Source organism: Eubalaena glacialis, chromosome 6 (assembly GCF_028564815.1).
Source record: "Eubalaena glacialis isolate mEubGla1 chromosome 6, mEubGla1.1.hap2.+ XY, whole genome shotgun sequence".
NCBI lineage: Eukaryota > Metazoa > Chordata > Mammalia > Artiodactyla > Balaenidae > Eubalaena > Eubalaena glacialis.
Window position 1 is genome coordinate 72,650,065 of NC_083721.1, and position 27,052 is coordinate 72,677,116.

Consider the following 27,052-nt stretch of genomic DNA (forward strand, 5'->3'; position numbering starts at 1 on the left):
AATAATCCCGTTAAATTCCTTCCCTTCCTGTGATTCTGGAGAAGTTTGGTCAGGATATAATAACAATAAGAGAGAGGCAAACTGATGTTAGGGTTTCCTTATTAACACTAGAGATGTAGTGAGTATGGAGTGATGGGACCTAGTAAACAAGTAAGTGGGGTTGACTGCTCCATCACTAATTCAGGTTGAAAGGCAGTCGGGTAAGGAGGCCTTGGCTACTAGGACCTCCTTCACACAGACACCAGCTGCTAGCAGAGAGCACCTTAGGCATGGCCAAGGTGGTGTCATTGCTTTTGCCATTTCCCCACTATCATCTTTCCTAGGTTGTTGGTGTCTGGCAGGCTTTGGTTGGGTTTCATTCGTAAGAGCATCTCCATAAAAGCAAGTGGAAGGCCAGTTTGTGCTCAAGGCCAGTTCTGGGTGGAAAAGCCTCAGAAATAAAATATAGAAGTAAAGTATAAAAAATTAAGAGCAAAAAAGGAAGATTTCCTTTTACAACTAGAGCTGCTATTGATTTCTCTTTATAATTTCTAAAAGGTGAGAGCTAAGGCCTTCATCTGAAACTTCTGAATTGCAAACTTTTGTCTCTGTTTTCCCCTCAAGAATGTGGTTTGGCTCATTGGAACTCGTTAGAAAAAAAATCTCCAATCAAAGCCTGTCTTCCCATGAGCCTTCATAGATGTGAAGAGTGCTTGGGTTAGACCCTTACTTCACATCTCCTGGAGCAGACCTGGTGTCTGCTGTACTCCAGGCTACTGGTGTTTGAGCATGTAAAACTTCCCTGCCCCCATTCTTGCATCCATGCGGATTCCAGAAACTGCGGTAACCTGCATTGGAAAAGGGAGCCAGAGAAAACCTAAGCAGAAGGATCTGAGGGAGTGTGGGTCATGTGCAGCTTCTCGTACGAGTCATCTTTCCCTCTGCGCTAGGGTTCCCTCTCAGGAGTTAAGCCCCAACCTTTGCTAGTTAAGAAGACGCTCTTTTTCTCACTCTGTCTATTCTCGTGTTCTGGACTTTCCTCTGCACCTGTCTGTCTACATACAGGAGGCCCCAGGAGTATCACCATTATAGTTGAAGATCCCGTTGCAGGTTTGGGAGCCAGTCCTCCTCCTCTCTGTCCAGCCCCCGCCCCCACCTCCTTGTGTTCCTCTGTGACCATCTTGCTTAGTTTCGAATTTCCTTTTCCATTCTGGTGTCAAATCAAGTCTGGCTGGCCTGGTCCTGTAGTTATGCTTAGACCTGTTGGTAAAATAATACCATTGTTTTGCATGATACGTTTTTTGCCCACGACTTCCAAATGCCTCATTCAGTCTCTCAACAGCATCCAGGAGATAGAATCAAGACTTGTCAAGCCTGTATTGCCCAAAGGTGAACCTGAGGTCTGCTGTTTGTCTAAGACATCATGATGAATCAGTGGCAGAATTTTTCGTATAACTGAGTACTTACTACAAATTACTTTATTTTCCATGATTTAACACCAGAATGTGTTTTCTCCTCTTTCTGTGGTCTTGGATGTGAGTGCATGTTTTTGCCTCTCCTGGAGTCCCCTGTTTCCTTTTTCTTACACCTGTCTTCCTTCCCCTGTAAATTTCTCACCCACCCCCTCATTCCAGCCATTGCACAAGGTTTTTCTATTGACTTAAGTCTGTTTCTTTGGGTTTCACAGTGGTGTTCAAACTGCATATTGTGTTACATTCTGGGTACATCATGCATGGAGATATTGATGCTAGAACGTGTCTGCAAGACGGAGTGGTAAGGGAGAACTGAAAACTATGGCCTCCTGGTAATGGGTGAAGCCACTGGGTATGTTAGCTTGGCAAAGAGGTTAAAGTCTGCGAGACCTTCGTTTAGAAGAGTGTTGTTGTTCTTAAGGAGATAAGAAATTGTAAGATGACAGATTTCAAGTCAGTATGAGGAAATTCTAAGAATTAGAGCTGATCAGTTGAATGGGCAGCATCAGGAGGTAGTGAGCTCAGTGAGCAAAGGCTGGATGGCCTTTACGTGCTGTAAAGGAATAAGGTTCTGGTGTTGGAGTTTGTGTTGTGCACTGAGTTTGACTGGGGACCTCAAAGGTTGCCTCCAAATCATGGTTTCTTACCAAGGCGTCATGGTGACTGCTGGTTTGTAGTGAGGAGCAGAGGCCACTGCCAGGACCACCAAGGGAACACAGAGTTATCACTTACCACGTAGTAGCATTTTTTGTGAGAGGAGCAGCTGACAAATTGGCACCATCTGTCAAGGAAATGGGTTGGATGCTGCTCAATCATTAGTTCTCCCAGCGCATCCTGTTCATTTCTCAGGCACCCACCTGCTTTGCTGCCTGCTCTTCCTTCTGTGGCACTGGGAATTTTGTGTTTCCCTTTGGAGAATATCAGTTTCCATTTCCTGTGAACCATGCCTGCTGCTATTCCTCCACTCTCAATGTTCCTTGAAAACTGCTACCCAGACACTTCCTACTTGGCCAGGCTTCTCATGAAACCTCTCCCTTCCTTCCTCAGGAAGGCTGGGTCTACAGCCCTGTGGCTGAGCCCTTTGGTTACAAGGCCATCATCCTTGGCTTCTCTAACACTGTCTTGATGCTTCTTTTAAGGACATTGCTGGGTGTTATTTTGTTCTGCTAGTTCAGAAGTGGGTTAAATTTGTAGGTATGACAAATTTACATTTCAGGTTCAAGAGAGGCCATATCCTAGTGTTTCTTTAGTGAGTTTAACCCTTCTGATATTGTTTTAAAGTCTAGTGTCAAGGTATCAGAAAAGTTTCAGTGTGCTTGTCTCCATGTGAGGACTGTTTTCTAAATTGGTTTGTCAAGAGGATAGAAATTGGCTGATATTCCTGGAACATTTGGTAAGAAGATGGAAGAAGGGAGAACTAAATTCATGAATCCACTTTGATTTGATTCTTTTTCACCTCTGTGTTGCCGCATTCCAGGTCATGTTTTCTCTTTTCCCCTTAGAATATACCAACTTCCCACATCCCTTCCTCCATGTGTTCCTGCATTCTTGGACTGTTCCCTGTTGGTGTGCCACCTCTCTCCTGTTCGGGAGGGCATTGGGAATGGGAGCAGTTAAATATTGAAACTCCAAAGTTAGGAATGTATGTGTCGCTCACCTCGTATGTGTGTTTTTGCTCCCTGGTGGCCACTGACACTAGAATCCTGCAGTGATAAGTCGAAGTTGAGAGGCCCCTTGTCCTACTCTGGTCAAAGCAGTGAAGTCAGCACACCCAGCTCTCTGTACATGGAGTATGGTAAGTGAGTACTAGGAAGGCCAGTGCTGCAATTGTGTCTTTGCTCTGCTCCCCCCATGCCTGCCACACTCTGAGCTGTGTAGCTCATCTTAGCTCTGTGGAGGGTACACACCATACAGTCTCACCCTCCCTTTCATTATTTTCAACCCCTGTGCCAGAAATCACACTACCCCGCCATTTCTCTTGCTCCTCTCTGCCTTAGCGGTCCCACTGTCTCGTGCTGTGGGTGTTATCACCGTGAATGTCTGGTGAGCCAGCTGGAATGGCTCTCTGAGTGGGTGAGAGAGACCTTGAAAAGAGGCCTTTGAGTGTCTAGGCTTAATTACCGAAGATAGGCTCCACATGGAAATCATCCACAGGGAGAGCCATTTCTTTCCTTGTCTGACTCACAGCACAGGTTTTTTGGTTTCTTTGTTTGTGGGTAGGAGGACGAGTATGTCATCTTTAAATTTAGATGGTCAAAGGGTTGTCTCCAGGCTCTCTCCATTTATTCCACCATTCTCTAACCCAGGGGCTTAGTGCTCTGGGATTCCGAGATTCAGAGAAATTCCTGTAGAAGGTAGACATCTTTCCAACCTGTTATCCGGGAAGACTTGGGAGCATCTTTAGTGTTAAAATCATCAGGCTTCTTAAAGAAGCTTGTCTGTAAAGAAGATTTGCTTTTCAAAGCAGGGCTTTTCACATCCACATTCCATTTTCCCACAGAGGGCAGTCAGTACCTGTGCTCAGGAGAAGGCATGTTCCGAAGACCATCAGAGGGACAGTCCCTCATCAGCTACCTGTCTGAGCAAGACTTTGGCAGCTGCGCAGACCTGGAAAAGGTGAGGACTCTAAGGAGCCACTGAAACGCCCATGAGTTAGGAGATCTGGTCTGAGGGCTATGGCGCCATTTGTCCTAAAGAGGTTTTGGATACACAGCAATAACATGGGTGTAGACTACAATACAGGTAAGTCACAGTAAAGATAAGCTCAACAAGTTCTATCTCTGGAAAACTCTTCTGGGAGCCTATGCGCCTCACTGAGTCCAAAGATATTACGGATTTTGTCTTAGAAGCTATCCTGGACAGAGAAACATTGAATTTTAGTCACACGATTACTGTTTCCTTGACCCTGGAACCTTAGGTAAAGACTGTCTCCAGAATCAACTTCTATATTTTGTTCTAAGGCTCAGATATGTGATAAATAATGTCCCTGTAGCATTTTATAGCTTACAAAGCACTTTATCTTGAGACATCACATTTACCTTAATACTTTGTATATAAGTGTATGGTTTTAGGAAAGACCTGACCTCTTCTCTGTCATATTTTTATGTGGAAAGTGGGACAGGAAGGCCAGGCATGGCCAGATACGAGAGCAAAGAGAATGTACAACAGGTTTTCTGGCCATCAGCTTTCATTATAGGAGCAGTGTGCATTTCCCCTGGGTGTTTTGAATGAAAGCAATGCACGTTCTGGAAGCTACTTTCCAAGAGTATAATCAGTGAGGTGTCCCCTTTTTGGCCCTCTTCTTCCCCAGGAAAATGCCCACTTCAGCATCTCAGAATCCTTGATTGCTGCCATTGAGCTGATGAAGTGCAACATGATGAGCCAGTGCCTGGAAGAGGAGGAAGGGGAGGAGGACAGTGACAGGGAGATCCAGGAACTGAAGCAGAAGATCCGCCTTCGTCGCCAGCAGATCCGCACCAAGAACCTGCTCCCTGTGTACCAGGAGACTGAGTATGGAAGTGAGTGAGGCTGTGAACGCCTGTTCTTGCGTCTTCAGGCTTCGGGATAAGACTTAGTACCTCGTGGGCTTTCTTTTTTGTCTTCGTATGTTCATGTGAGATGTTATACCCAAGCCAAGGGTTCCTCTGCTGTCAGAAAGATTTTCTATGTTGTTCTAATTTTTTTTTTTTCTACCAGACCAGAATCCTAGAGCTCATCCATTTCCTACCTCTACATGAATATTATAAATTATCTTATTTGTGTTATACTCTTACATGTTATTATCTTTTCTAAGAAAACAAAGTCCCTATTATTCCTATTGCAAAGCACATAGGAACTAAGAAAGTACAGTAATTTTTAAAAAGAATAATCTGGTAAGTGTAGTATTCTTAACTTGTTCTATATTACTTATACCTATTGTCTATATAGCTTTAATTTATAGCTGTCATTTTAACATTGGCATGTCTGGCAAAGAAAATTAAACTTTAAGAGTTTTATAAACTGTTTCTAGGTTGCTAAAGAATTTATTTTTCTACTATATATGGTATAGACAAAGCTCAAAACTATGTACAGGAAAAAAGCCTGACTATTTCTTTTGGAAGTAGGCCGAAAAGAGAATTTTCAGAACTGTTCATGTCTTCAGTTCATTTGGTCATAACTTTGCTATTGTAATATGTGAATCCCAGTTTATTTAAGCTATTCTCTTTTATACTGTGTTAATTTAACTTTCATGTACATTTAGTACAACTTTTGTTATTAAAATTAGCATTTACCATTTTCAAAATATATATATATATATATCAGAAATATCTTCCAAAAAATAGGTTTCTGATATGAGGAGAACTAAGGCCACTGGTTCCAGATTCACTTTCCAGAGAGTGGTACTTTCTGCTCACATGAAACTTTTTAGGGGATCAGTCAAGAAGGGGAAACTAGCAAGAAGAGCTAGTTTCCATTTCCCCAGCATAACTCCCAGCCAAGGTTCTCTTTACTTCTATGTTCAAGTCATACCAGGTCCCTTTTGTTGTGACCCTAGAAAGAGGAGGAGACCTCTTCTGTCCTATTTATTACTTTTTTTTTTTTTTTTTTTTTAATGTAACAGGCTTTCGGGTCACTTCCAGCAGCTCCCAGTTCAGTTCACGTGATTCAGCACAGTTCTCTGACTCTGGCTCTGCTGATGAGGTTGATGAATTTGAAATCCAAGGTATGAATTAACACTTTTCAAGGGAACTTTCATTAACTGTTTCTTTTAATTTGGAATCATAGGCTGAGAAGCTTTCCCTAAGCAGGGGGTCTTCATTATGGTTCATTATGGTATGTTGTCGGCTGTTGTAAGGGATAACTTCTCTTGTTAAAAACAAAACCTATTTAAAATTTAAGCAGAAAAGAACACTAAAAGGAAGTATTCCATTGGAGTGGGCTGGCTATTGATGTCACCATGATGCTTCTTCCTCAGTTGCACCTTTCTCTCAGATTCTCACTCTAATTCCTCCTACTAGCAGTCCAGAGTTAGCCCACATCTACATGAAATTAGAATCCTATTCTCTTGTGTCCTATAACACAACTGAAATTGTTTCGAAGTGTTTAAAAGGAGCTTTATTATAATCCTAAGAGAAAATGACAGAGTCACTGGGAGGGAAAAAGCAAAAAGGGGAAAAAAAAAATCAAGTTTACAAAGTGGAGCTTTATTTTCTGTCCTACCAGCGCTAATTTGCATAGCAGAATCACAGACTCTTGTTGTGAGCTTCTGCCTAGAGAAGGGGAGGGGCTCTTATCTGGAAAGGCAGTTGTGTTAAATCAGGTTAACCCATGATTAATGGGTTAATCCATTCCTGAAAATCATAAATTTCTTCAACTTCCTATCAGTGCAATCAACAAATGAACAGATGGAAAACCAAACAGTTCAGGGACGTAAGTTCTTCCCCCATGGCTGGAACCAAGACTAATTTTCTTAGAGATGAATTGTGTCTAGTTCTCCATTGTAACATGATGATGAATAGATCTTTTACTGCGTGAGGCTCTGATTTCCTGTTTACACCAATCTCGAGAACCCATTCAGCTCCAGGTATGGTAGCTGAGTTTCCTCCCCATTCAGAAATACAGTTTTTACACATATTTTTCCAGGTCTCCAGGAAGTCTTCCTTCTGTGTTCTCCTTAATGCATCTGATTTCTATTTATAACAATGATGGTCACTTAAAACTCCATTTTTTCCTTTGTATGTGGTTTTCCAACAGTTCTCCAGTTCTCTGACACCAACTGAGTGTCCTACATTTCAGTTCTGACACTAATTCCTGGAGTTAGCACAGACCCTACAGATTTAGGATTCAGTCCCACGAGATGGCTCCCTCTTCAGATGCCAGCTGCCAATGGGGTTCCCAGGATGCCTGTACTTCTCCCTGGCCAACTACCAACCCAGGGGTTCCCACAACTCCCTCCTCACGTTTGATAATTCACTAGAATGACTCACAGAACTCAGGGAAGCGCTATACTTATGATTACAGTTTATTATAAAGGATACAAATGAGTAGTCACATGAAGAGGAGGTACACAGGGCAAGGTCCCAAAGTATCCTGAGCACAGGAACCTCCGTCTCCATGGAGTCAGGGTGTGCCACTCTCCCAGTATATCGGTATGTTCACCAACCAGGAAGCCCTTCCAAACCTCATCTTTATCAAGGTTCATTCAGTAAGCATGAGTGATTAAATCATTGGCCAGTGGCAACTGAGTTCCTGAGGTGGGGCTAAAAGTTCTGATCTTCTAAGTAGCTTTTTCTTCTGGCAGCCGATCCCATCCTGAAGCTATCTGGGTGCCCCCACGAGTCATTTCATTAATGTAAACTCGGATATAATGGAAAGGGGCTCATTATGAATAACAGACATTCCTATCACTCAAGAAGTTCCAAAGGTTATAGGAGCTCTGTGCCAGAAACTGGACAGAGATCAAATATATATATTTTTTTATTACACCACAGTCTGTGATTGACTTGATCTCCAAATTAGAAGAAAATAGGAGGGCTCTGCCCTCTCTCTCAGGATCAGCAGTTGGAATTTCATGTGGGTAATATTAAGGTAAATCCAAAACATGCTACTTCACTGAGTGTGGAACAGTCCACTTGACTAGAAAGTCTGTTCCTTGCAGCAAAGCAAGGAGCCAGGGGGAGTTGTTCAGACTGCAAGGAGCCAAATATGAAATAGCCTGCCTGGGGGTGGCATGAGGTGCACTCCTGTTGGAAACTGTTGCTGCATTTGTGGCCCCAGAGGAGGTGTTTAATCAACTAACTCTCTAGTCAGTTCAGACAGAAATCCTTAAAGGAAAAGATCTTAGGGCAGGGCTTCTCAACCTCTAGGCCAGATATTTCTTTGCTGTGATAGACTGTCTTGTGTACTGTACAGTGTTAAGCATCATTCCTGGCTTCTCTACCCACTAGATGCCAGTAGCATACCGCCCTTCTCCCCAGTTGTAACAACCAAAAATGTCTTCAGACACTGCCAAATATCCGCAGGGGGTACAAAATCCTCCCTGGTTGATAACCACTGCCTTAGGAGGTCTTTAAGGCTAGGCTGGTTTGGGGAGGCAGCAGTAACTGTCTCCCAAGCCAAAGTGAGAACCTAACTATGGATGTAGGTTTCTAAAAGCAGTGCCATCTTTTGGAGCAAAAGTCAAGTCCTGATTCCAGGAACATGTGGTATAGAACTGTCATTCTCATCAGTTTACTTCCTGTCTGAATACTAAAGGGCACCCTTTTATAATCATTATTACACAGATGGTAGTGAAGGATCTAACCTGACTCACATGTCAAAGAATGGACTCTCAGTGTCAGTGGCCTCGCTGTTTTCAGGTAGCCTGTGTTGGAAGCGTGGGTGTGCTCATACATGCATGTGTGTGAATGTTTGCACCAGCTTTTGTACATACCTGTGATACCTGTCAGGGTTATGAGGACTATAGGGTCTGGAGAACTATCTGGGGAAAACTGGACTTAAGCTAACTGGGAACAAATTAGATACTCATTTTCTTTCTTTCTTTCTTTTTTTTATTATTTTTTATTTTTTAATTAAAAAAAATTTTTATTGGAGTATAGTTGATTTAAAGTGTTAGGTTCCGCTGTACAGCAAAGTGAATCAGCTATACATATATATCCACTCTTTTCTAGATTCTTTTCCCATACAGCTCATTACAGAGTATTGAGTAGAGTTCCCTGTGCTATACAGTAGGTCCTTATTAGTTATCTATTTTATATATAGTACTGTGTATATGTCAATCCCAATCTCCCAATTTATCCCTCCCCCCCTTTCCCCCCGGTAACCGTAAGTTTGTTTTCTAGATCTGTGGCTCTATTTTTTTTTTTTAAGTAAGTTCATTTGTACCATTTTTTCAGATACTCATTTTCTTCTTCCTCATATGACCCCAGCAATCCTCCTCACTGAGATTATCCTTGTTAATCCTTCTCTACAGTGATACTTTTAGATTAAGTGATCATTGTGGCTGATGGAGATAGTGGACAGTTTAGAAAGGAGTGGTCAGGTGAAGAAATTACAGTTCAAACCTATAGCTAAATACTGCCACACATTCAGACAGCAAAAGTCCGATAGAATGGTATGAAGCTTAGAGTCTCTTTAGAGTTTTGAATTTGAGAGCCAACCTTCAGAAAGCTATCTCTTCTAGGTACTTTGTATACAATTAGGATTTATTGCTGCAAATGTTTGGCCTTAGTAACTGCTTTGTCATCCAAACAAGTAGACTTTCTGTAGGTGGAGTTGACTAAAAGTAGTAGTTTTCTGTTCACAGTGGCTTTAAAACACACAAACAACAAAATTCAGGGCATTTATTAATTTGATTAATAGTTAATTATTTTATTAATTTTAAATTTTAATTAACAGTTAATTTTAACGGTTAATATTGTCAGCCACTAGAGTTTGAAATAATTATATGTATAAGATTAAATTAAGATTTAGAGAAATAAAAGTAATCAGGTACCTTTTACTCTCCTCCTGAACTGTTGTAATTTATTCTAACATAGTCTTCTCTTGCTTGAGAAGTAACAATCATAAGTCGTTTTTTTTAGTTTGGTTTTTTTTTGGCCATGCCACATGGCTTGAGGGATCTTAGTTCCCTGACCAGGGATCGAACCCAGGCAGTGAAAGCGCTGAGTCCTAACCACTGGACTGCTAGGGAATTCCCCTAAGTCACTTTTAAACTGGTTTCTGATGTGTTTACAACCAGAATCCTTTGCATGTGCATTTACTGACTGTCAGGTACTTCTTGGTTAGAGCATAGTCAGTCTGCTTTAACCAAAAGGCACACTTTTATTTGGTCTTCCTGGCATCCTTTCTTCCCCCATTTTGGGAGCTTTAAAGCGTTTTTTATACACCAAGAATATGAAATATTTTTCAACTAAAGTACTACTTCTTCTCATGATCCACAATCCCAACACATTTTGAGGGCTTGGAGGGAAAGCAATCAGAACAACCCTCTCTCCAAAGTAGTGACTTGTTTGACTTTCTTTCTACACACAGATTCCCGATTATGAAAGCATAATTTTTTTTAACATCTTTATTTGAGTATAATTGCTTTATAATGGTGTGTTAGTTTCTGCTTTATAAAAAAGTGAATCAGTTATACATATACATATAGCCCCATATCTCTTCCTTCTTGCGTCTCCCTCCCTCCCACTCTCCCTGTCCCACCCCTCTAGGTGGTCACAAAGCACCGAGCTGATCTCCCTGTGCTATGCAGCTGCTTCTCACTAGCTATCGGTTTTACATTTGGTAGTGTATATATGTCCATGCCACTCTCTCACTTTGTCCCAGCTTACCCTTCCGCCTCCCCGTGTCCTCAAGTCCATTCTCTAGTAGGTCAGCATCTTTATTCCCGTCTTGCCCCTAGGTTCTTCATGACCATTCTTTTTTTTTTTTTAGATTCCATATATATGTGTTAGCATACGGTATTTGTTTTTCTCTGAAAGCATATTTTACAATTCATCTTTCTCTACTGTAGGTTTCTTTATTGCTTTCTGTTCTTTTTCATTTGTTTCTGGTCTTTAATCAAGTTTATTACTGGGGACCAAATTCTTTCTAACAAGTGTCGGTATACGTCTCATTAGCAGTCTTCTTGATCATGTCCAGAGGCTTATAGATGCTTTTCTTTTTGATCACCTTAAGTAATATATGCTATTGAAGAATCTCTTGGGATTCTATCAGAGGAAGGTCATCAGAATCCATAACACCCGTAGAAAAATTACTTAAGCATCGTAGTATAGACATCATCTATGATAACTACTCTGCATAATTGTAATACTTCGCTTAATGTAATCATTTTTCTTAGATCCTAATTCAGCAAGTAGACCTCATGGAGCAGAAGTGTTTATGAAGGAAATAGTTTTGAAAGTTACTTCCTCCTCACAGTAAAGTGGATGTAAACTTGTGATCGTAGCTTATTCATAGAAAGCTTTGTATTCATTAACATCTATTCCCTTTTAAAAAAACAATTTTACTGAGGAATAATTACACTTCAAAATCTACCCGCTTTAAGTGTACAACTCACTAAATTTGAGTAAATTTACCAAGTTGTCAACCATCACCGTAATCTAGTTTCAGAACATCTTCGTCACCCCAGTAAGATCCCTCACGCCCATTTATAGTTAATTTACATTCCCACCCCAAGCCCCGGTCCACCACTAATCTTTATATCTCTATAGATTTGTCTTTTCTGGACATTTCATGTAAATGCAGTCACACAGTATGTGATCTTTTGTGTCTGGCTTCTTTCACTTCATCTGTATCTTCTGATGGTGTCTGCCAAATTGATATGATATCATTCATGGGCTCCCAATTCCAGACAGTCTTTTCAGCTTCTTTGGTTTTAGGATTTTGTTGTTGTTTTTTTCCTCCCTTCATCCTTTTCCACTACAACTTCATCAATTCTTCTTTATCTTCCTTCTTCTAGAATTTCAATCTCTGCATATATGTACCTAGCCAGGGTCCAGTCAGGAGACAGAAACCACATGATAACTTGAATAGGGAAAATTTAATATAAAGAATTATTAACTCTGATGGGGGATTGAAGTAATGGGAGACTGGCTCATAAGGAGTAAAGAAAACTCTAGCGAATACAGGAATAGCAGATATAGGCAGGAGTCACCATCCCTAGGGCTGAGATAGAGCCCCCAGGGGAGGAACAAATGTAGAAGAGGGCCATACCCCGAGGCTGCGATCCAGACCTCCTTGCTCACTGGATGGTGGAGTTCTCTGAAGGTGCGGAACTGCCCTGAGAGAATGTCCGGGCATGTTGTCCATGAGGGGTGCCATGCCGACAGCCCTCTTCAGGAAAACTTTTCTGGGGTGCGGGAGGAGACTGCCCCCAGGGGGTGCTGTGCCTCAGAACTCAAGGGGTGCTGGGGGAAGTGGTTCATGGGAGGGGCCAGGCCTGCGGCACCGGCTCGGAAGCTTTCCCAGAGGTCCGAGGGAAGCCGCTTATGAAAAGTACCACCAGTGGCGCTCTGCTGCAAAGCTTCCTGAAGCCATGCTTACCCTGGGGAAAGTCACTTGCACCACAGGAGTCCGCTTACGGGCGCGCACCAGCAGCCAGACAAACCCCTTCCTCCTCCAGTGTCCCTCCAGCGCCCTCTACTGGCGAAGCTGAACATTGTGCCAGCTGGCAAAAGATCAGTGTTTTCAAGTCCAGCTCCATTATCACAGAGCAGACAAAAAGAAGGGCAGGTTGGGAGCTGAAAGGCAATAAATTGAAAACTGGCACAATATATAAAGAGGAAAGTTCATGAACTATATTTTGGGAAAGTTTTAAAATTATATCCAATTCAAGGTAATCTGTTGCTCCTCCCCACCCTCCCTCTTTTAATAAATTGTTTTCTCCTTCTAAGGCAAGAGTAATTGTGGTTCTCCATTTTAAAGTGTTTCCTCTTGAGTCAGCAGTTACAGAACATTCATTAGAGTTGGATTTCTGGATGTGTTGGGTATCCCCTTATGTGCTAAGAGGAAAACAGGATGCAAACCAACATCAAATTGGCCAGTAAATTATGAAGTTGACTCTATTCTTGTGCCTCACTTATTTTGTTTAAAAATGTGCAGATTTTGCTAGGGTACCAAGGTTTTAACCAGTTCTTCCCTGATCATCCCAATACCGGTGTCTGGACATGCAAAAATTCTTCTTATAACCTGTCATTATTTTTGTTGTTGTTGTTGTTGTTTGTCTTTATATTTTTGAACTTTTACCAGTCAGTAGTAATAGCCTTATCCTATCTAAAGCATCAGAAGCATTTGAAATCAGTTCTTGTTAAAGAATTGATAAAAAGTTTCATAATTATGTTAACTTCCATTTGGAAGGAGTGCTTCTCAGACTTCTTTCTCAAGTGCTCTCATTTGGGGTACGTTTAATCCATTCAGTTGAGTAGCTTTCTTCTGTCTCTTTACTCCTTAATTATCCGAGACCCTGGTCTACTTTTATCCAGATCCTCAACTAGTGTTCCAACCACATTAACCTAATCATCTGCTTGTGCTGACTAGAGAGTGAGCAGGATGCAACAGAGAGGCCTAGTACCCACAAGGCCTTCATGGAACTGACCAGTGACAGGTGTCATGTCCCTTTTGATATCAGGCGCTGCCTCTCCCTCTCCACTCTTGGGGTAAGATCCTCGCTTCCAAACCCGTGTAGTCTTCTGCACTCTTGGAAATATTCATGATTAGCTAGGACGTCACTGCATCTCTGGTAAAAAAGAAGAAACATGATAAAGTATGACTTGACTTTATTTTCCAAAGAGGAGAGAGTGTTATTTTTTCTCTCAAAGAAAAGAAGACTTCCTCTCTATGAGGCTGAAGAACTGCTGAATAGTTTTTATGAAGACAGCGGTTTTCAGCAACCATGAATTGTCAACCGCCTCTCCTCTCTGGCGTGCCATGTTTTCTTTAGTAGCCTGGCCCTCAAGTAACCATGTTGGTTAGCTCTTTATTCAAGATATCTGTCTAAGATTTTTGTCTCGTTTTTCCTTTTCTATCACTCCTAAACAGGCTGAAATTTGCTTTTTGCTTTCAGCCAATTTTTTATTTAGGAAGTATTTTTTGGAAACCTATTATGTACAAAAAGCTCTTTGAGGATTTTAAGGACAGGGCAAGACTTAGGTATGATCCAAGGCAGTTTAGTGTTACTCAAATCAACGTTGCAAACCCAATGGTCTATGAAGGTCTACTGTTGCCTAGAGTATTTTTTTCTCTTCTAGCACTATTTAGAATGGAATACAGAACTAGCAGCGTATTGGGAACTGGATTTGAGTGGCGCAAATTCAGACAGAGTATATGATATACATGAACTTCTCTGTTAAATAAAATAGGATTTGTTATTTGCTAGTCAAAGATTTTGCTGCTATCTTAAGTTTTTCTATGCTTAGAGAGCATATGAAAACTGAGAGATTTCAGTTCTTTTCTCTTACTTGTGTTTATAGCTTTGAAGACATTGATTTTTCAGGAATATTATTTGAGAATATGCTGTTATACAGAGCACCGTGTTAAGTATTTCAGGGCCAAACAGAAGAATTAGACACGATCTCATTTCCTCACACCGAGATATTATAATCTAGTGGTACACACAAACGTATATGTATACAGAGGAAACATGAAGAACAATCGAGCTACTCATGGCCAAGTGCAGAGTGATGTCATGTAAGCTTAGCACTCTATTGAGGGGCTTAAATGCAGTAGATTGATCATTGTGTAGGTTTAATTAGGAAAAGGTCTTTTCACTAGGCATCAAAGGAAGTGGTGAGGGATGAGACTTATCAGAACAGTCTTGTTTTCATGACTTGAATAGGCAGTACCTGCCTTTCTTGAACATGACTGCCATGTTTCACATTCTCCCCATTAAAAATATTTGGGTAGATGAGGTCTCTAGAGATTCAGGCATGTCATTATTAGAAATCCTTTTCAAAATTCTTTCTTGGAAATAGACTTTGGAAAGTCTGCCATAGTTTCCTATAATTATGTTTGAGAGTTCTTTAGTAAAGATCATGTTGAATAGCTCCATGAAAATTTGTTGTTTACCAGGCATCTCCAGGGAGTTGCCAAACCATAGAGAAGTTCTTTTTTCCCCCTGTGCCACCAGACAGGAAGGGAGTCTTTCCGTGAAACTTTGTTAAGGACATGGAAGACTTCTCACATTCAGTGGGTAATAGCAATAGTGGTCAGATGTTAGAAGCAAAGTTTCAATTCCACATACATTTAATGAGTAACCTCTATGACCTAAATTCTGTGTTAGGTACTGATTCTGGTATAAAAAAAAGAGCTAGATAGAGTTCTTGACTCTGAGAGTTTATCATTTAAGAGCACTTGAGATTTAGAGAATGAGAGAAATTGGAGTAATTTGTTGCTGCTTGGTAGAGAGTGTGTCCCTGTTTGCCTTAGGATGCTTCGTTTTCTCCTTCACTGCTTTGCACTAAATGTGAATTTGTGTTTCCACCTGGATTTGTAGCCACTTTGACCTTCTCAATGCTATGCATAATGTCACCAATTCAGTCTGTTGTGACTTGAACAGAGCCAAACTATAAATTGTATGTAAAGCTTCACCTGGACTCTGCTCCTTATCCTGCATAGAATGTAGCACCTAGCTGCTGCCCTGAGTGCTTAGCTGGCAATAGCTTGGACTGCTTTCCATTATTATCCCTTACCTCCTCCCTTTCCATTTCCTGCTCCCCTTAACTCTTGTTTGCATTTAGATGCTGACATCAGAAGGAGCACACCCTCAAACAACAAATCATTTGTTTCCTCCCAGTCCTTGTAAGTACTTTTTTTTTTTTTAATAAAACTTTGGGATATGTAGAGAAACAAACCCAGGTCTTGGGATATGAATGGGAAGGCCATGGGATGAAGCCATCTGAATTCACAAAGAGGCAAGGTTAATGTGACAGGCCTGCCTGATGGTGGTGAGTCCAGGGAAGAGAGCAGAAGATCATGGGATCAAACAGGCTGCGCTCTGGTGGGGGCAAAGCTCGCAGTGTGGATTATTCCTTCTCCGCTAACTCTGATTATACCAGAGGCTCCCAGAAGATCAGGTCTCAAAAGAGAGAACAGTGATCGTGATTTCTGATTATGAAGTCGAATTGAACAGGTTCCACGTAGCAGACTCAACTAGAGGAAACAGTAGCTCATGTGGGAGTGACAATAGTCTTCATAGTCCACAAAGCAGTTTGACTCACTCTATTTTGTAAACAGGTGTTGTCATCCCCATTTTGCAATTAAAGAAAGTGAAGTTTAGGGCTTCCCTGGTGGCACAGTGGTTAAGAATCCGCCTGCCAATGCAGGGGACACGGGTTCGAGCCCTGGTCCAGGAAGATCCCACATGCCACGGAGCAACTAAGCCCGTGCACCACAACTACTAAGCCTGTGCTCTAGAGCTCGTGAGCCACAACTACTGAAGCCCGCGCACCACAACTACTGAAGCCCGCGTGCCTAGAGCCCGTGCTCCGCAACAAGAGAAGCCACCGCAATGAGAAGCCTGCGCACCGCGACGAAGAGTAATCCCCACTCGCTGCAACTAGAGAAAGCCCGCGCGCAGCAACAAAGACCCGACACAGCCAAAAAATAAATAAATCAATGAATGAATAAATAAATTAATTAATTTTAAAAGAAACAAAAAGAAAGTGAAGTTTAGAGAAAGGATTTGACAGAATTCTTAACCAGCAGTGCCATGAATGCTAGTAAGTGGGATTTGAGCCTAAGTCTTAGAACTATGTGTGGGCCTCTGTATTTTGCTCTATACTCACATGTCTGAGGATGATGAGAAAGGAAACTGAGTGGACTGGGGCTGCTGTGAGTGTTCTCTCAGTCCATAAATCACTGTGTATGGTATCGGGTCCTGAAGTTAGGGCTCCCATCCTCCTGTCTTTTCTCTATGCTCAGTCTTCCTTGACTCTCTGTTTCAGCTCTCACTGCTTCCTACACTCCACATCTGCTGAGGCAGTGGCCATGGGGCTCCTGAAGCAGTTTGAGGGGATGCAGCTCCCAGCCGCCTCAGAGCTAGAGTGGCTCGTTCCAGAGCACGACGCCCCTCAGAAGGTAGATTCTTCAAGTCTTTTTCTCCACCCAGCGTCCAGCCCCAGGAGGCTGTGAGCCTTTCTGATATTGTTCTCCTTTATTACACGTCCCCAGTTTAGAATGAGCCTCCGTGTTTCCTTCCTTACTTTTAGAAGCCATTCATTACAAATGTGTGGCATGGATAAATGAAGGAATGCGTGCACGCTTGCCTAGGTTTTCCCTAGTCATCGTCAGGATAGGAGATAACGGCTCCTTCACTGTCCTTATTCCACATGACTGCTCACTAGACCCGGGGGCACAGCACTCCTGTGTTGTGACCACCTTGAGACACTGGAAAAGTGAACTATTCAGGTTCTTCTTTGCTCTGCAGTTGAATAAGGCATGAAGCACCCTGGCACACCAAGGGTCCCGGGCTGGGTTCAGGGACAGCATTATCAAGGGGTGCCACCACACTGGGATGCTGTTTCTGTTCCTTTTGATTATTGGAACCCAAGGCCCTCACTTCTAGTAGCCTGGTGCATTATCATTTATTTCGAGGGCCAAGGTTCCCTGAAGCCCTCGCTTATGGTGTTCCTGAAACGGCTTTCATTAATTATGCTTCTGCCATGGCCAGAAGGGTCAAGCATATGTATTCCCCCAGATTGTCCCTGGTGGATCACCCTGTGCTTTTCTCCTGCAGCTCCTGCCCATCCCTGACTCACTGCCCATCTCACCAGATGACGGGCAGCATGCTGACATCTACAAGCTACGTATTCGTGTTCGAGGCAACCTGGAGTGGGCCCCACCCCGACCTCAGATAATTTTTAACGTTCATCCAGCCCCAACGTGAGTAGTCAGTGGCCATGCCCTTTGGCAAACAGATACATTCTCTCTGGATTGTCAGAGCCTTCTCTTCACCCTATTGTCCCTACCTGCAGCTGTACCTCCCATACAATTCTAAAAGCCAGAGGGAGAGGGTTATCTACTTGTCTGCGAGTTGTTTTTTTTAAAAAAAATATTTATTTATTTAGGCTGCGCCGGGTCTTAGTTGCAGTATGCGTACTCTTAGTTGTGGCATGCATGTGGGATCTAGTTCCCCGACCAGGGATCGAACCCGGGCCCCCTGCATTGGGAGCACAGAGTCTTACCCACTGGACCACCAGGGAAGTCCCTCGTCTGCGAGTTTTGCTCTTAGTCCTCCCATTCCTTCCCAGAGCTAACCAGAAATGAGGTCTTTTATCACTGGCCTCCCAACCTGTTGCCTTCCTCCCAATAGTTTTATGAGCTTTTTTTTTTTTTTTCCTCAAGATGGATGCTTTTCTTTCCTTTTGTTCTCTCCTTTTTACTATTTCTCATCTCTTACGTTTGTACAGAAAGTGTGGTTCATTACTGGGGAGAGTCACTGCCTAGACCTAAATTCTAACCTTACAATCCTTGGTTTAAATTGGTTCTCCCAATAGGTTCATTTTGTCCAATTCTAAAAAAATAGGTGAATTCTCCTCTCTTCCCATCCTTATGGGAGCCCTGTATTTGTATCCCCATCCTTTACATCTCAGAGACCTCATGCAGCTGGTATCTGCCAATCCCCTCTCCTTCCCGTTTCCTCAGGAGGAAAATCGCTGTGGCCAAGCAGAATTACCGCTGTGCAGGATGTGGCATCCGGAGTGACCCTGGTGAGCGTCTTCTCTGACCCCCCTGCGGCCTCCAAGGGCTTTACCCTGTCGCATACCTGGGCGAGGGAGCTGGTCAGAGAAGTAGTAAGAGGAGGTGACAGAGCAGAATTGGGGAAAGGGAAAGAAGAGGCCTGGAGGACGGAAAGGGGTAGTACTAGGCAACAGTACCGGTAATCAGAGGGAAATGATTTCTAGGAGCCCATTACCAGGATTGTGTACTGGAGAACATTGTGTACTCTCAGCCAGGTTCTTGGAGGCTGGATCTTACCAACTCTGGCAGCACTTGTTTCCTCAGTGGCCTCCAGGCTGGGACACAGAAACCACAGGCCCCACTATGTGGGTTTCTGCCAGCTTTGGGAGCTCAAACAGAGGTGGCCGGAGCCCACTGGCCATCCCTTCCTCCTCTTTCAAAAGGAGCAGCAGGGCTGCCTCACCAGCTTATAGATGGGAAAGCCACCTCTGACCTTTTGACTTTCCGGTTTTTTCAGATTACATCAAGCGGTTGCGGTACTGCGAGTACTTGGGCAAGTACTTCTGTCAGTGCTGCCACGAGAATGCCCAGATGGTTATCCCCAGCCGAGTTCTGCGCAAGTGGGACTTCAGCAAGTACTACGTCAGCAATTTCTCCAAGGACCTGCTCATTAAGATCTGGAACGATCCTCTCTTCAATGTGCAGGACATCAACAGTGCCCTCTACAGGAAGGTCAAGCTGCTCAATCAAGTCCGGGTACGACCCTTGAAAAGGTCACGTCACAGATTACCCTCTGTTCATAGAGGTTTCCCAAGATCACCACACTCCTCTTTGTCGCTGTGGTGGAGCTGTAACCATCTCATCATTCTCACTTTCTCTGCGTACTTTCTCATGCCATTTTCGAGGTATCTGTCTAGTTAGAGTCTCGAACCTGGCAAGACAGCTTGAAAGCTATAGATAACACTTAATGGCAAAAGCAGGATTTCTCCCTTCCCTGAAAATATTACTGAACGGAGAATAGGGTGTCGGGTCGGAAGTTCAGATTCTGGATTTCTCAGCAGCTCCCAGCTATGTCTGTGATTTGGGCAGACTGACCTAGCAGAGGGCTCTTTCCTGACTGGGGGTGTCTTTGAAGCGAGTTGTTGAGTTACAGGTATAGAGAACAGTCTGGCTCTGGCTGCCTCGTGCAAAGCCTCCAGACGCGCAGGGTTTAAAGGTACTGGCCTTTCTAACGGTGGTTTCTCTCCTCTTTACACCCCTCTGACTCCCCACCTACCACCACAATGCCGTTCTCTTCAGCTGCTGCGGGTCCAGCTGTGTCACATGAAGAACATGTTCAAGACATGCCGACTGGCCAAAGAGTAAGTCTTGTGTGGAGGCCAGAGGCCTCTGGCTGAGCTAACGTCTCTGAAAGAAACATGTCCCAGCATTTGGCCCTTGTTATGTGAAGCAGGAGAGTAGGGGGATCTTGCAGAAAATTCCAGAAATGGTAAATGAGAAGCCTACAGCAGTAACTACGTCTGTGTCCCTCTCTCTGGAAGGGGAGATCTGGTTATTCTACCCAGGGCAGGCCCACCACTCCTTGCAAGCTGACATGCATCACTGCAGAAGGGCCTAAAAGTCACTTCTGCCCTCCAGACACCTGGTGGTGTGGAGGGTTGAGGTGGCCTGGGCCGGCTGAATGTTACCCAACCTCATTACTCTGCCTAGGACGCTTTTCTTCCCTATCCTGCTTCTGGATAGAAATCCTTCTACTCTGATGTGCCACACAAAGTGTTCGTTCTCCGCTCCCACCCACTTCCCCTCATTTCCTGCAGGCTTCTGGACTCCTTTGACACAGTTCCAGGCCACCTGACAGAGGATCTCCACCTGTACTCGCTGAATGACCTGACTGCAGCCAGGAAGGGAGAGCTGGGGCCCCGGCTCGCTGACCTCACCAAGGCGGGGGCTGCCCATGTAGAGCGATGCATGGTAAGAAACTCTCACTTTAGCATGTGGCTGGGCCCTTGCTTAGGGATGCCGAGAGTAGCGTGCATCCAGGGTTCTTGCCATTTAGTTCCAGGAAGTTGAATTGGCTTGTCAACACTGTGAGAAAAACGGGACAGGATTGCTCTTCCCTGGGTTGGTGAACAGCTAAATCATCCAGCTCTAAGGAACCTAGAATTAGAAGAGGATTTGGTGCTGGCATTTCTCCTGGGAAACGGGCAGGACTAAGCAGGCCTTCACTAAAGAATTGTCATGATGTGAGAGGAGGACCCTGGATTAGATTCTGGAGAGGGACTGGGTCTTGGCTTTATCATTTTCAATCACTGTGATCAAAGGAAATACTTTGCCCTCTCTGAGGTAAGCCTCAATTTTCTTGTCTCTAAAATGAAGGTAATGATTAATACCCACTGTCCTTTCCTCTCAGTATTTTTGAGGATTGATGAAATAATTTATGTGAAAGCATTGTGTGAACTTAAGTATTCTGTAGATGCAAGTTATCATTGTTCTTGATGTATCCAACATACCAGAAATTCATAAATTCCATATTTAGAATTTCCCATCTTAGAATATGTCCAGTCTGTGTTCCTGTAATGGTCCCAGAATGAGAGCTTAAAATGGGGCATATGTAGAAGTCCCATGTAGCAGGGGGCATTGGAAAGACTTCACTGGAACCTGACTCGAGGCTGGGTGTTATTTTGGAGAACTGTCCTTGCCTTTACATTTTACCTTAATTGGTTGTGTTTCCTATTTCAAAATAAAATCATTACCCAGGCTGGAATTTTGACTTTAGGAAGCCCTTTGTGGCATCGTTCCTTCCTTCTTTTCATCTCTTCTTTGAGAACCACTCTCATGGCTGGAGTTTCTCAAACTCATGCCTCTCTTGTCTTCACCTTAAAGCTTTGTCTAACACTGCCCGGCAACACTGCCCAACCCTGGCCCCAGTTTGGCCATCATGCTAAGTCCAGCCTGGGTCTCTTTCCTGAAGGTGGGAGAACACCTTAGAGTCCCTCAAGACTTATTTATATTTTGCTCCTCCCCTCGCTTGTGTTCACCCTCTTGGCCAGTTCCTGTGGTGTGCTTTGCCTCATTTTGCTGCCTGTGTCTTTCCTCTCCAGCTCTGCCAAGCCAAGGGCTTCATCTGTGAGTTCTGTCAGAATGCGGATGACATCATCTTTCCCTTTGAGCTCCATAAGTGCCGGACCTGTGAAGGTGAGGGCTGGTGCCCGGTGTGGGGTGGGCAAACGAGACAGAACACGAGGCTCATTTATTTCCCGTCAGCCACCCCTATTAGTAAGAGTTTGGTTTGGTTCAGCAGCTCCCTGTGTTTCCCCACAGGTGCACCAAGCCGTGGTGTGAGAAGGGTTACGGCAGCGACTTGCTTCCAGTTCGAGATAATACAAATTGTTCTTTTCTCTCTCCCCTTCCCAACTTGAATAGAGTGTAAAGCGTGTTACCATAAAGCTTGTTTCAAGTCTGGAAGCTGTCCCCGCTGTGAGCGGCTGCAGGCCCGGCGAGAGTTGCTGGCCAAGCAGAGCCTGGAGTCCTACATGTCAGACTATGAGGAGGAACCCACCGAGGCCTTGGCCCTGGAGGCCGCCATCCTGGAGACCACCTGAAGAAAGCACGTAAAGCGCTCTTTCTAGGGGCTAGGGTCACACATAGTGCAGAACTGAGCCACCTTTTTAAGGACTTTACCCACTTGGTGTTTTTTTTTTTAATTATTATCATCATTATTAATTTTTACGACCTGTCTAATGTCCATGTACAGTCAACCTTATTTAGGTTGGTGGGGTCCAGTCTGTTGTGACAATTTATAGGTACCAAGTATTTCCATCAGAACTGACACATGGGTCCCTAAGTGAAGCTTCTAGTGCCTCTGTCAGGGGAATGGACAGGGAGACCCAATTCTTCCGACATCCATGGCCTTCTCCACTTGGACCAGGTCTGGTTTCAGCTGCATCTCAAGTATCATTTCCAGTTTTATTTTGTTGTAATTCTGGAGCTTCTGAGCCAGGCCTTTCTCAGCGAACTCACTTCTCCTTTGCTGCTGAAACAGGAGGATGGAGTTTTCTCTCTCCCAGTCCTGGAATAGGGTCAGACTGTGCCCTGAGGAGAAGCAGCAGAGAATGGGACTACATCGTGGGCATTCTTATTTAGGTGTTTTTGAGGCCATAAAAACAGCGTTATTGCTACCTTAGAATTTTCAGAGACCTCAAGGAGGCAGTCATGACTTCCTTGTTTGAAATATTCTAGGCATAGATGATGTCACAGGCTGACTTTCTTTATCTACCCTGGGGGACTTGACACAAAGAACAGAACTGATACTTAGACCAGGCCCATTTCTAGCATAAGTGACGCTACAACTCTATTGTTTAAGGAGCATTTATTCAGTCAGAGGGGCTGTTGGCCTCCTCTTAGGTGATCAGGTCCCTTTTAGTCAACATAGCTCTGGTGCAGGTTTGATCTTTCAAGCTCAGGCAAGTCCCTGATGCCATCCTAAATTGAGGACAGAAGCCCCATCCACCATTTTATCAGTGGGTCTCTTGCCACTGTGTCCTCTGTTAGGTGGTCAGCGTGGTTCTGAGTAGAAGCCTGGCCCAACTCCGTGCTCTCCCTCTGCTCCTGAAGCACAGCTGGGACCCTCCCTGGTGGCTGATCTCTTGCCTTAGTTTCTTTTGTCAAAGTTGAGGAAAAAGCTTCCTGCTATTAGTGGTGTCAGACAACTTGACAGTTTGTGGATGTGAGCGTGAATGTTCCCGTGTTCTTGGGATAACAAGAGCCTTTATGCCAATTATGCACTTAACTCTTTAGCCTGGTGATATTCATATGTTCACTCATCCTTTTCTTATTACTAACTTTAACACACACACACACACACACACACCCCTTTTTTAATGTGTGTTTTGATGGGAAAAGTTTTTGCTGGGACCGAGTATATGTTTGTCATATTCTTTAAGTTGCTGTACTTCCTGACCTGTATGTAAAACACTGGTCAGGATCACTGCTCTGAGGGCTGGCAGCTCTGTGAACTAAAGCCAAGAGCATTTTTGTTTTGGGACTGACTTCTTCCTGGGTACCTGTCTTTCCATAGTTGGTTGCTTGTAGGAAAAACTTGCTGTGGGCGCTGCCCCAGGAAGCTGAACAGAAAGTTACACATGGTTGGTGGAAGCTGATGAGTGCCTGAGTTGGAGGCAACCAGGAGTCTCACAGGAAGTCGAAGGGGCAGTAAAGTAACAGCCAGAGCTGAGGCTCCACCAGGACAAGAGGGAGCAGGGAGGAATTGACCTCTGGTGTTGGTCCCTCTGCTTCAAACTTGGGATCTGAAGGCTACTTCAGGCTGTTCTCCCTTCAGTTCACGGGTGGGGCGGAGGGGCTGTGAAAGCCAAGGCCTCCAGCTCAGCCCAGTTTTGAAGGGCAGACTAGAAGCTCCCTTGTCCTTCAAGGAGCTTTGGGAATGACCCTATGAAACTCAAGTCTCACTGAGGATTAGGCCTCAGATTCAGACTAAGGGCTTTGTGAAGAGGGTGAGCTCTACTTCCACTTTTGGTTTAAATTACAAATCTAGCTCCTTACTCCAAGTCACTACACTGGAGGAGAGATATACTCTCATTATTGTCGTGCGTGTTTCATATAGCATAGGATCAAAGGATGGAAGATGCTGACACTGTTTCTGAAGCTGAGCTCAACAGTCTCACCCTCCTGGTTTTTCACTTATTTTTCGCCACCTCTCTCACCTCATCCCTTTAGGTTGCATATCTGTTTTAGTGACCCTGACACTGTGCTGTCGTCACCGTCCAAATACCCATTTATTTATTTATTTGAGAGTAGGAGGAGAGAGGAAAGAGGATGGGATTTTTTGAAAGCACTTTGCAACTTATCAGTATCTGAAAATCCCTGCTGTTGTGGGGAGAAGCTTTGAATGCACTGAAGAGAATTCCTTCTGAATGAAATGGGAAGGAAGAAGTGTTTTTTTCTATAAATAAAGGGAAAAAGAAGTTTGCTTACAAGGTGGAGACAAGATTTAAGACATAGCAGAAGAGTGGAAGGCAAATATTTTCCACTTAAATGAGGCTGTTACTGACTTTCTCTACCAAAGCTTTAGAGCTTCTGTTGAATTAACATAAAAGGAGCAAGAGTCTAAATGGAGATGTTCTTGGGTGTGTACAACTCGTGTTCCGAACTAGGTTTCTACCTGTTATAATTCATACACAGCCTAACAGTTCATTGTCATCGTTAATAAACTAAGGAAATGAAATTCTGCCTTTTATTTGCCTGCCTTGACTATCAGGAACTGGTATGGTGTGTCTACTGTAAAGCAGGCGTGTCTGAAAATTCAGGAAGTTTCTGTGTATTAATGCAAAGAAAACTGGACCTTACAAGTCAGGAAAAATGGATTGGAATGCTTTGTCACTGACTTGCTGTGTGACCTTGAGCAGATCACTTCACCTCTCTTCATGTCTTCACTTCATGAAGACACTTCATGTCTTCGTGTATGAAGCACTTTGTGGCACTTTCCAGTGCACGGGGTGTGCCCCCTACCTGTCCCCTTGGTGTAGCTGTCGCTTAAAGCGAGGTAAATCTTCCTCTCCACAACATATGAATTGTCTTAGATGCTTCAGTTCCCACTTCTGTGAACAACCAGCTCTGAGTTTCTCTTTTATGCTTCTGGCCCGCTGGAGCTCCAGCTCTACCCTGCAACTTTCTGAACACTTCCCCCTTCGATGTCCCTTGCTCAGCTCCAACCAGTATGTCTAAAACCAACATAAGTATCATATTTCCCCAAACCTAACCGTTAGTCATCCCGGTTTGAAAATTTAGTTTCTTCCTCTCTGAGTCAGCTGGCACTTTTGGCTGGGAAAGCATTGTCTCCTTCCCCACCCCCGTCTTGTCAAGTTATGTTGATTTTTCTCTTTAAAGTAAATGTATCTCATTCCTTTTCTACCACTAGCACACAAATTCAGCTTCTTATCTTAAATCTCAACCATCTCCAGCCACGCCAGTCTCTTCCTATTTAATCATCCGTCTAATATTTGGGTACCTACTGTATGCTGGTTTCTGTGCTAGGCTGTGGGGCTATCGCATGGAGCAAAACAGAGACAGTCCCTGCCCCTTAAGGCACTCAGGGTCTTGCGGGGGAGACAGACATTGCCCAAAGTTACTAAAATGAATATGTAATTACAAGCTGTAATAGCTATGAAGGAAAAGACTCAATGCAGTTAAAAAAATAAATAACAAGGATACCTAATTTAGATTGGAGAGAAGTAAGGCCCCTGAGAAGGTGATACTTCCACCAAGACCCCAAAAATGAGGCTCAGAGTAGGGAGAAAAGGGCTCCAGACTGGGACTAGCATATACTGATGGTCCTAAGACAGAAGGAGTTTGGGCAAGGAACTGCAAGAAGGACTTACTAAGAATTTCAGATTGTATTGTAAGAACATGGGGGACCAAAGATTTTAGATTTTATTCTGAGAACATTGGAAAGCCATTGAAGAGTTTTAATCAGAGGAGTGACTGATCTGGTTAAAATGTCAGCATCCACTTTGCAGAAAATAGAGTAAAACAAGAGTAGAAGCGATAGATATCCTAAGGAGTTGGCTGCAATAGTTCAGGAGAGAAATTATGTTCGTTTGGACGATGGTGTGGCATAGCATTGTCACTGTCACCTCATTAGCCCAAAACCTCTAAAAACAAGATAAATTCCAGATGTTTTGTTCTGACTCTGACATTTTTAAGCAGGGAGCAAAAGGCTGGGGGTGGGGGAATGGGGCAACATATTAGAAAGATGCTGGGATACATTACAGAACCCAAGGAAAATTAACAACTAAGTTTCAGGAAGGGCAGAGACCAGGGCAGCTCTGGAACCTCAGCTGCAGGATTTGCCGTCCTCTTGAGTCTGCTGCCAGCGAGGCAGGCCAGATAGTAGAGTTATGGCTGTGTTGGGGCCTCCCTACTGAGGATTGGGGGTACACCACAAAGAAAGGGGGAACTGTGAGCTGGGCACTCATCCTTTCTGGCATTGACTTTGTTATTCATCATTTTCTGTGGCCCCAAATGTTTGTAGGTTTACTATACCCTCTAATGGTGTAAAGAGTAGGCATAATTTTTATAGCATCCTGGTTAAAGTGAGGCCCAACCCTACTTCCTTTTTCCTTTGAACGTTTGGCTTAGAGGATGGGAGAAGGGGATCAATATGCCCACCACCATATCCTGCTGGCTCTTCTACCTGATCAACTATAGTCCTCTCCCATTTCTGATCTCCAGGGTATCAAACTGTTTGCTTTTAAAGCTTTAGTGAAGCAGCTGCCAGATGGTCCAAGCATTCCAATTGTGAGCTTGACGTTCTTGGGATCAAAGATGAATGTGATAAAAAGGAAAGAGAATCTACCTAGCACTAGTATTCTAGGAGCATGGAGAACACGAGGATGTGCTTTGCATATACCCTTGCCTCCCTCAATTCT

The 27,052-nt window shown here is 43.7% G+C and overlaps 1 protein-coding gene and 1 pseudogene across 6 annotated transcripts in view; one reads left to right on the forward strand and one right to left on the reverse strand.

Moving 5' to 3' along the window:
- Positions 1-24,849, forward strand: part of RUBCN (rubicon autophagy regulator) — a 64,380-nt gene extending 39,531 nt beyond the window's left edge. For 3 of the 6 annotated variants that reach the window (XM_061194293.1, XM_061194294.1, XM_061194299.1), the window contains 14 exons: positions 3,151-3,246; positions 3,952-4,067; positions 4,762-4,969; positions 6,052-6,153; positions 8,714-8,788; positions 15,668-15,728; positions 16,874-17,006; positions 17,665-17,810; positions 18,573-18,637; positions 19,126-19,364; positions 19,908-19,969; positions 20,426-20,579; positions 21,710-21,803; positions 22,032-24,849. In XM_061194293.1, coding sequence (XP_061050276.1) covers positions 3,151-3,246; positions 3,952-4,067; positions 4,762-4,969; positions 6,052-6,153; positions 8,714-8,788; positions 15,668-15,728; positions 16,874-17,006; positions 17,665-17,810; positions 18,573-18,637; positions 19,126-19,364; positions 19,908-19,969; positions 20,426-20,579; positions 21,710-21,803; positions 22,032-22,210 — 1,730 coding nt within the window. In that variant the 3' untranslated portion in view covers positions 22,211-24,849. The remainder of the gene's footprint in view (positions 1-3,150; positions 3,247-3,951; positions 4,068-4,761; positions 4,970-6,051; positions 6,154-8,713; positions 8,789-15,667; positions 15,729-16,873; positions 17,007-17,664; positions 17,811-18,572; positions 18,638-19,125; positions 19,365-19,907; positions 19,970-20,425; positions 20,580-21,709; positions 21,804-22,031) is intronic. The other 3 variants (XM_061194295.1, XM_061194298.1, XM_061194296.1) reach the window with 2 other exon arrangements.
- On the reverse strand, positions 12,639-13,518 carry LOC133093772 (endoplasmin-like; annotated as a pseudogene).
- Positions 24,850-27,052: the final 2,203 nt, after the last annotated feature.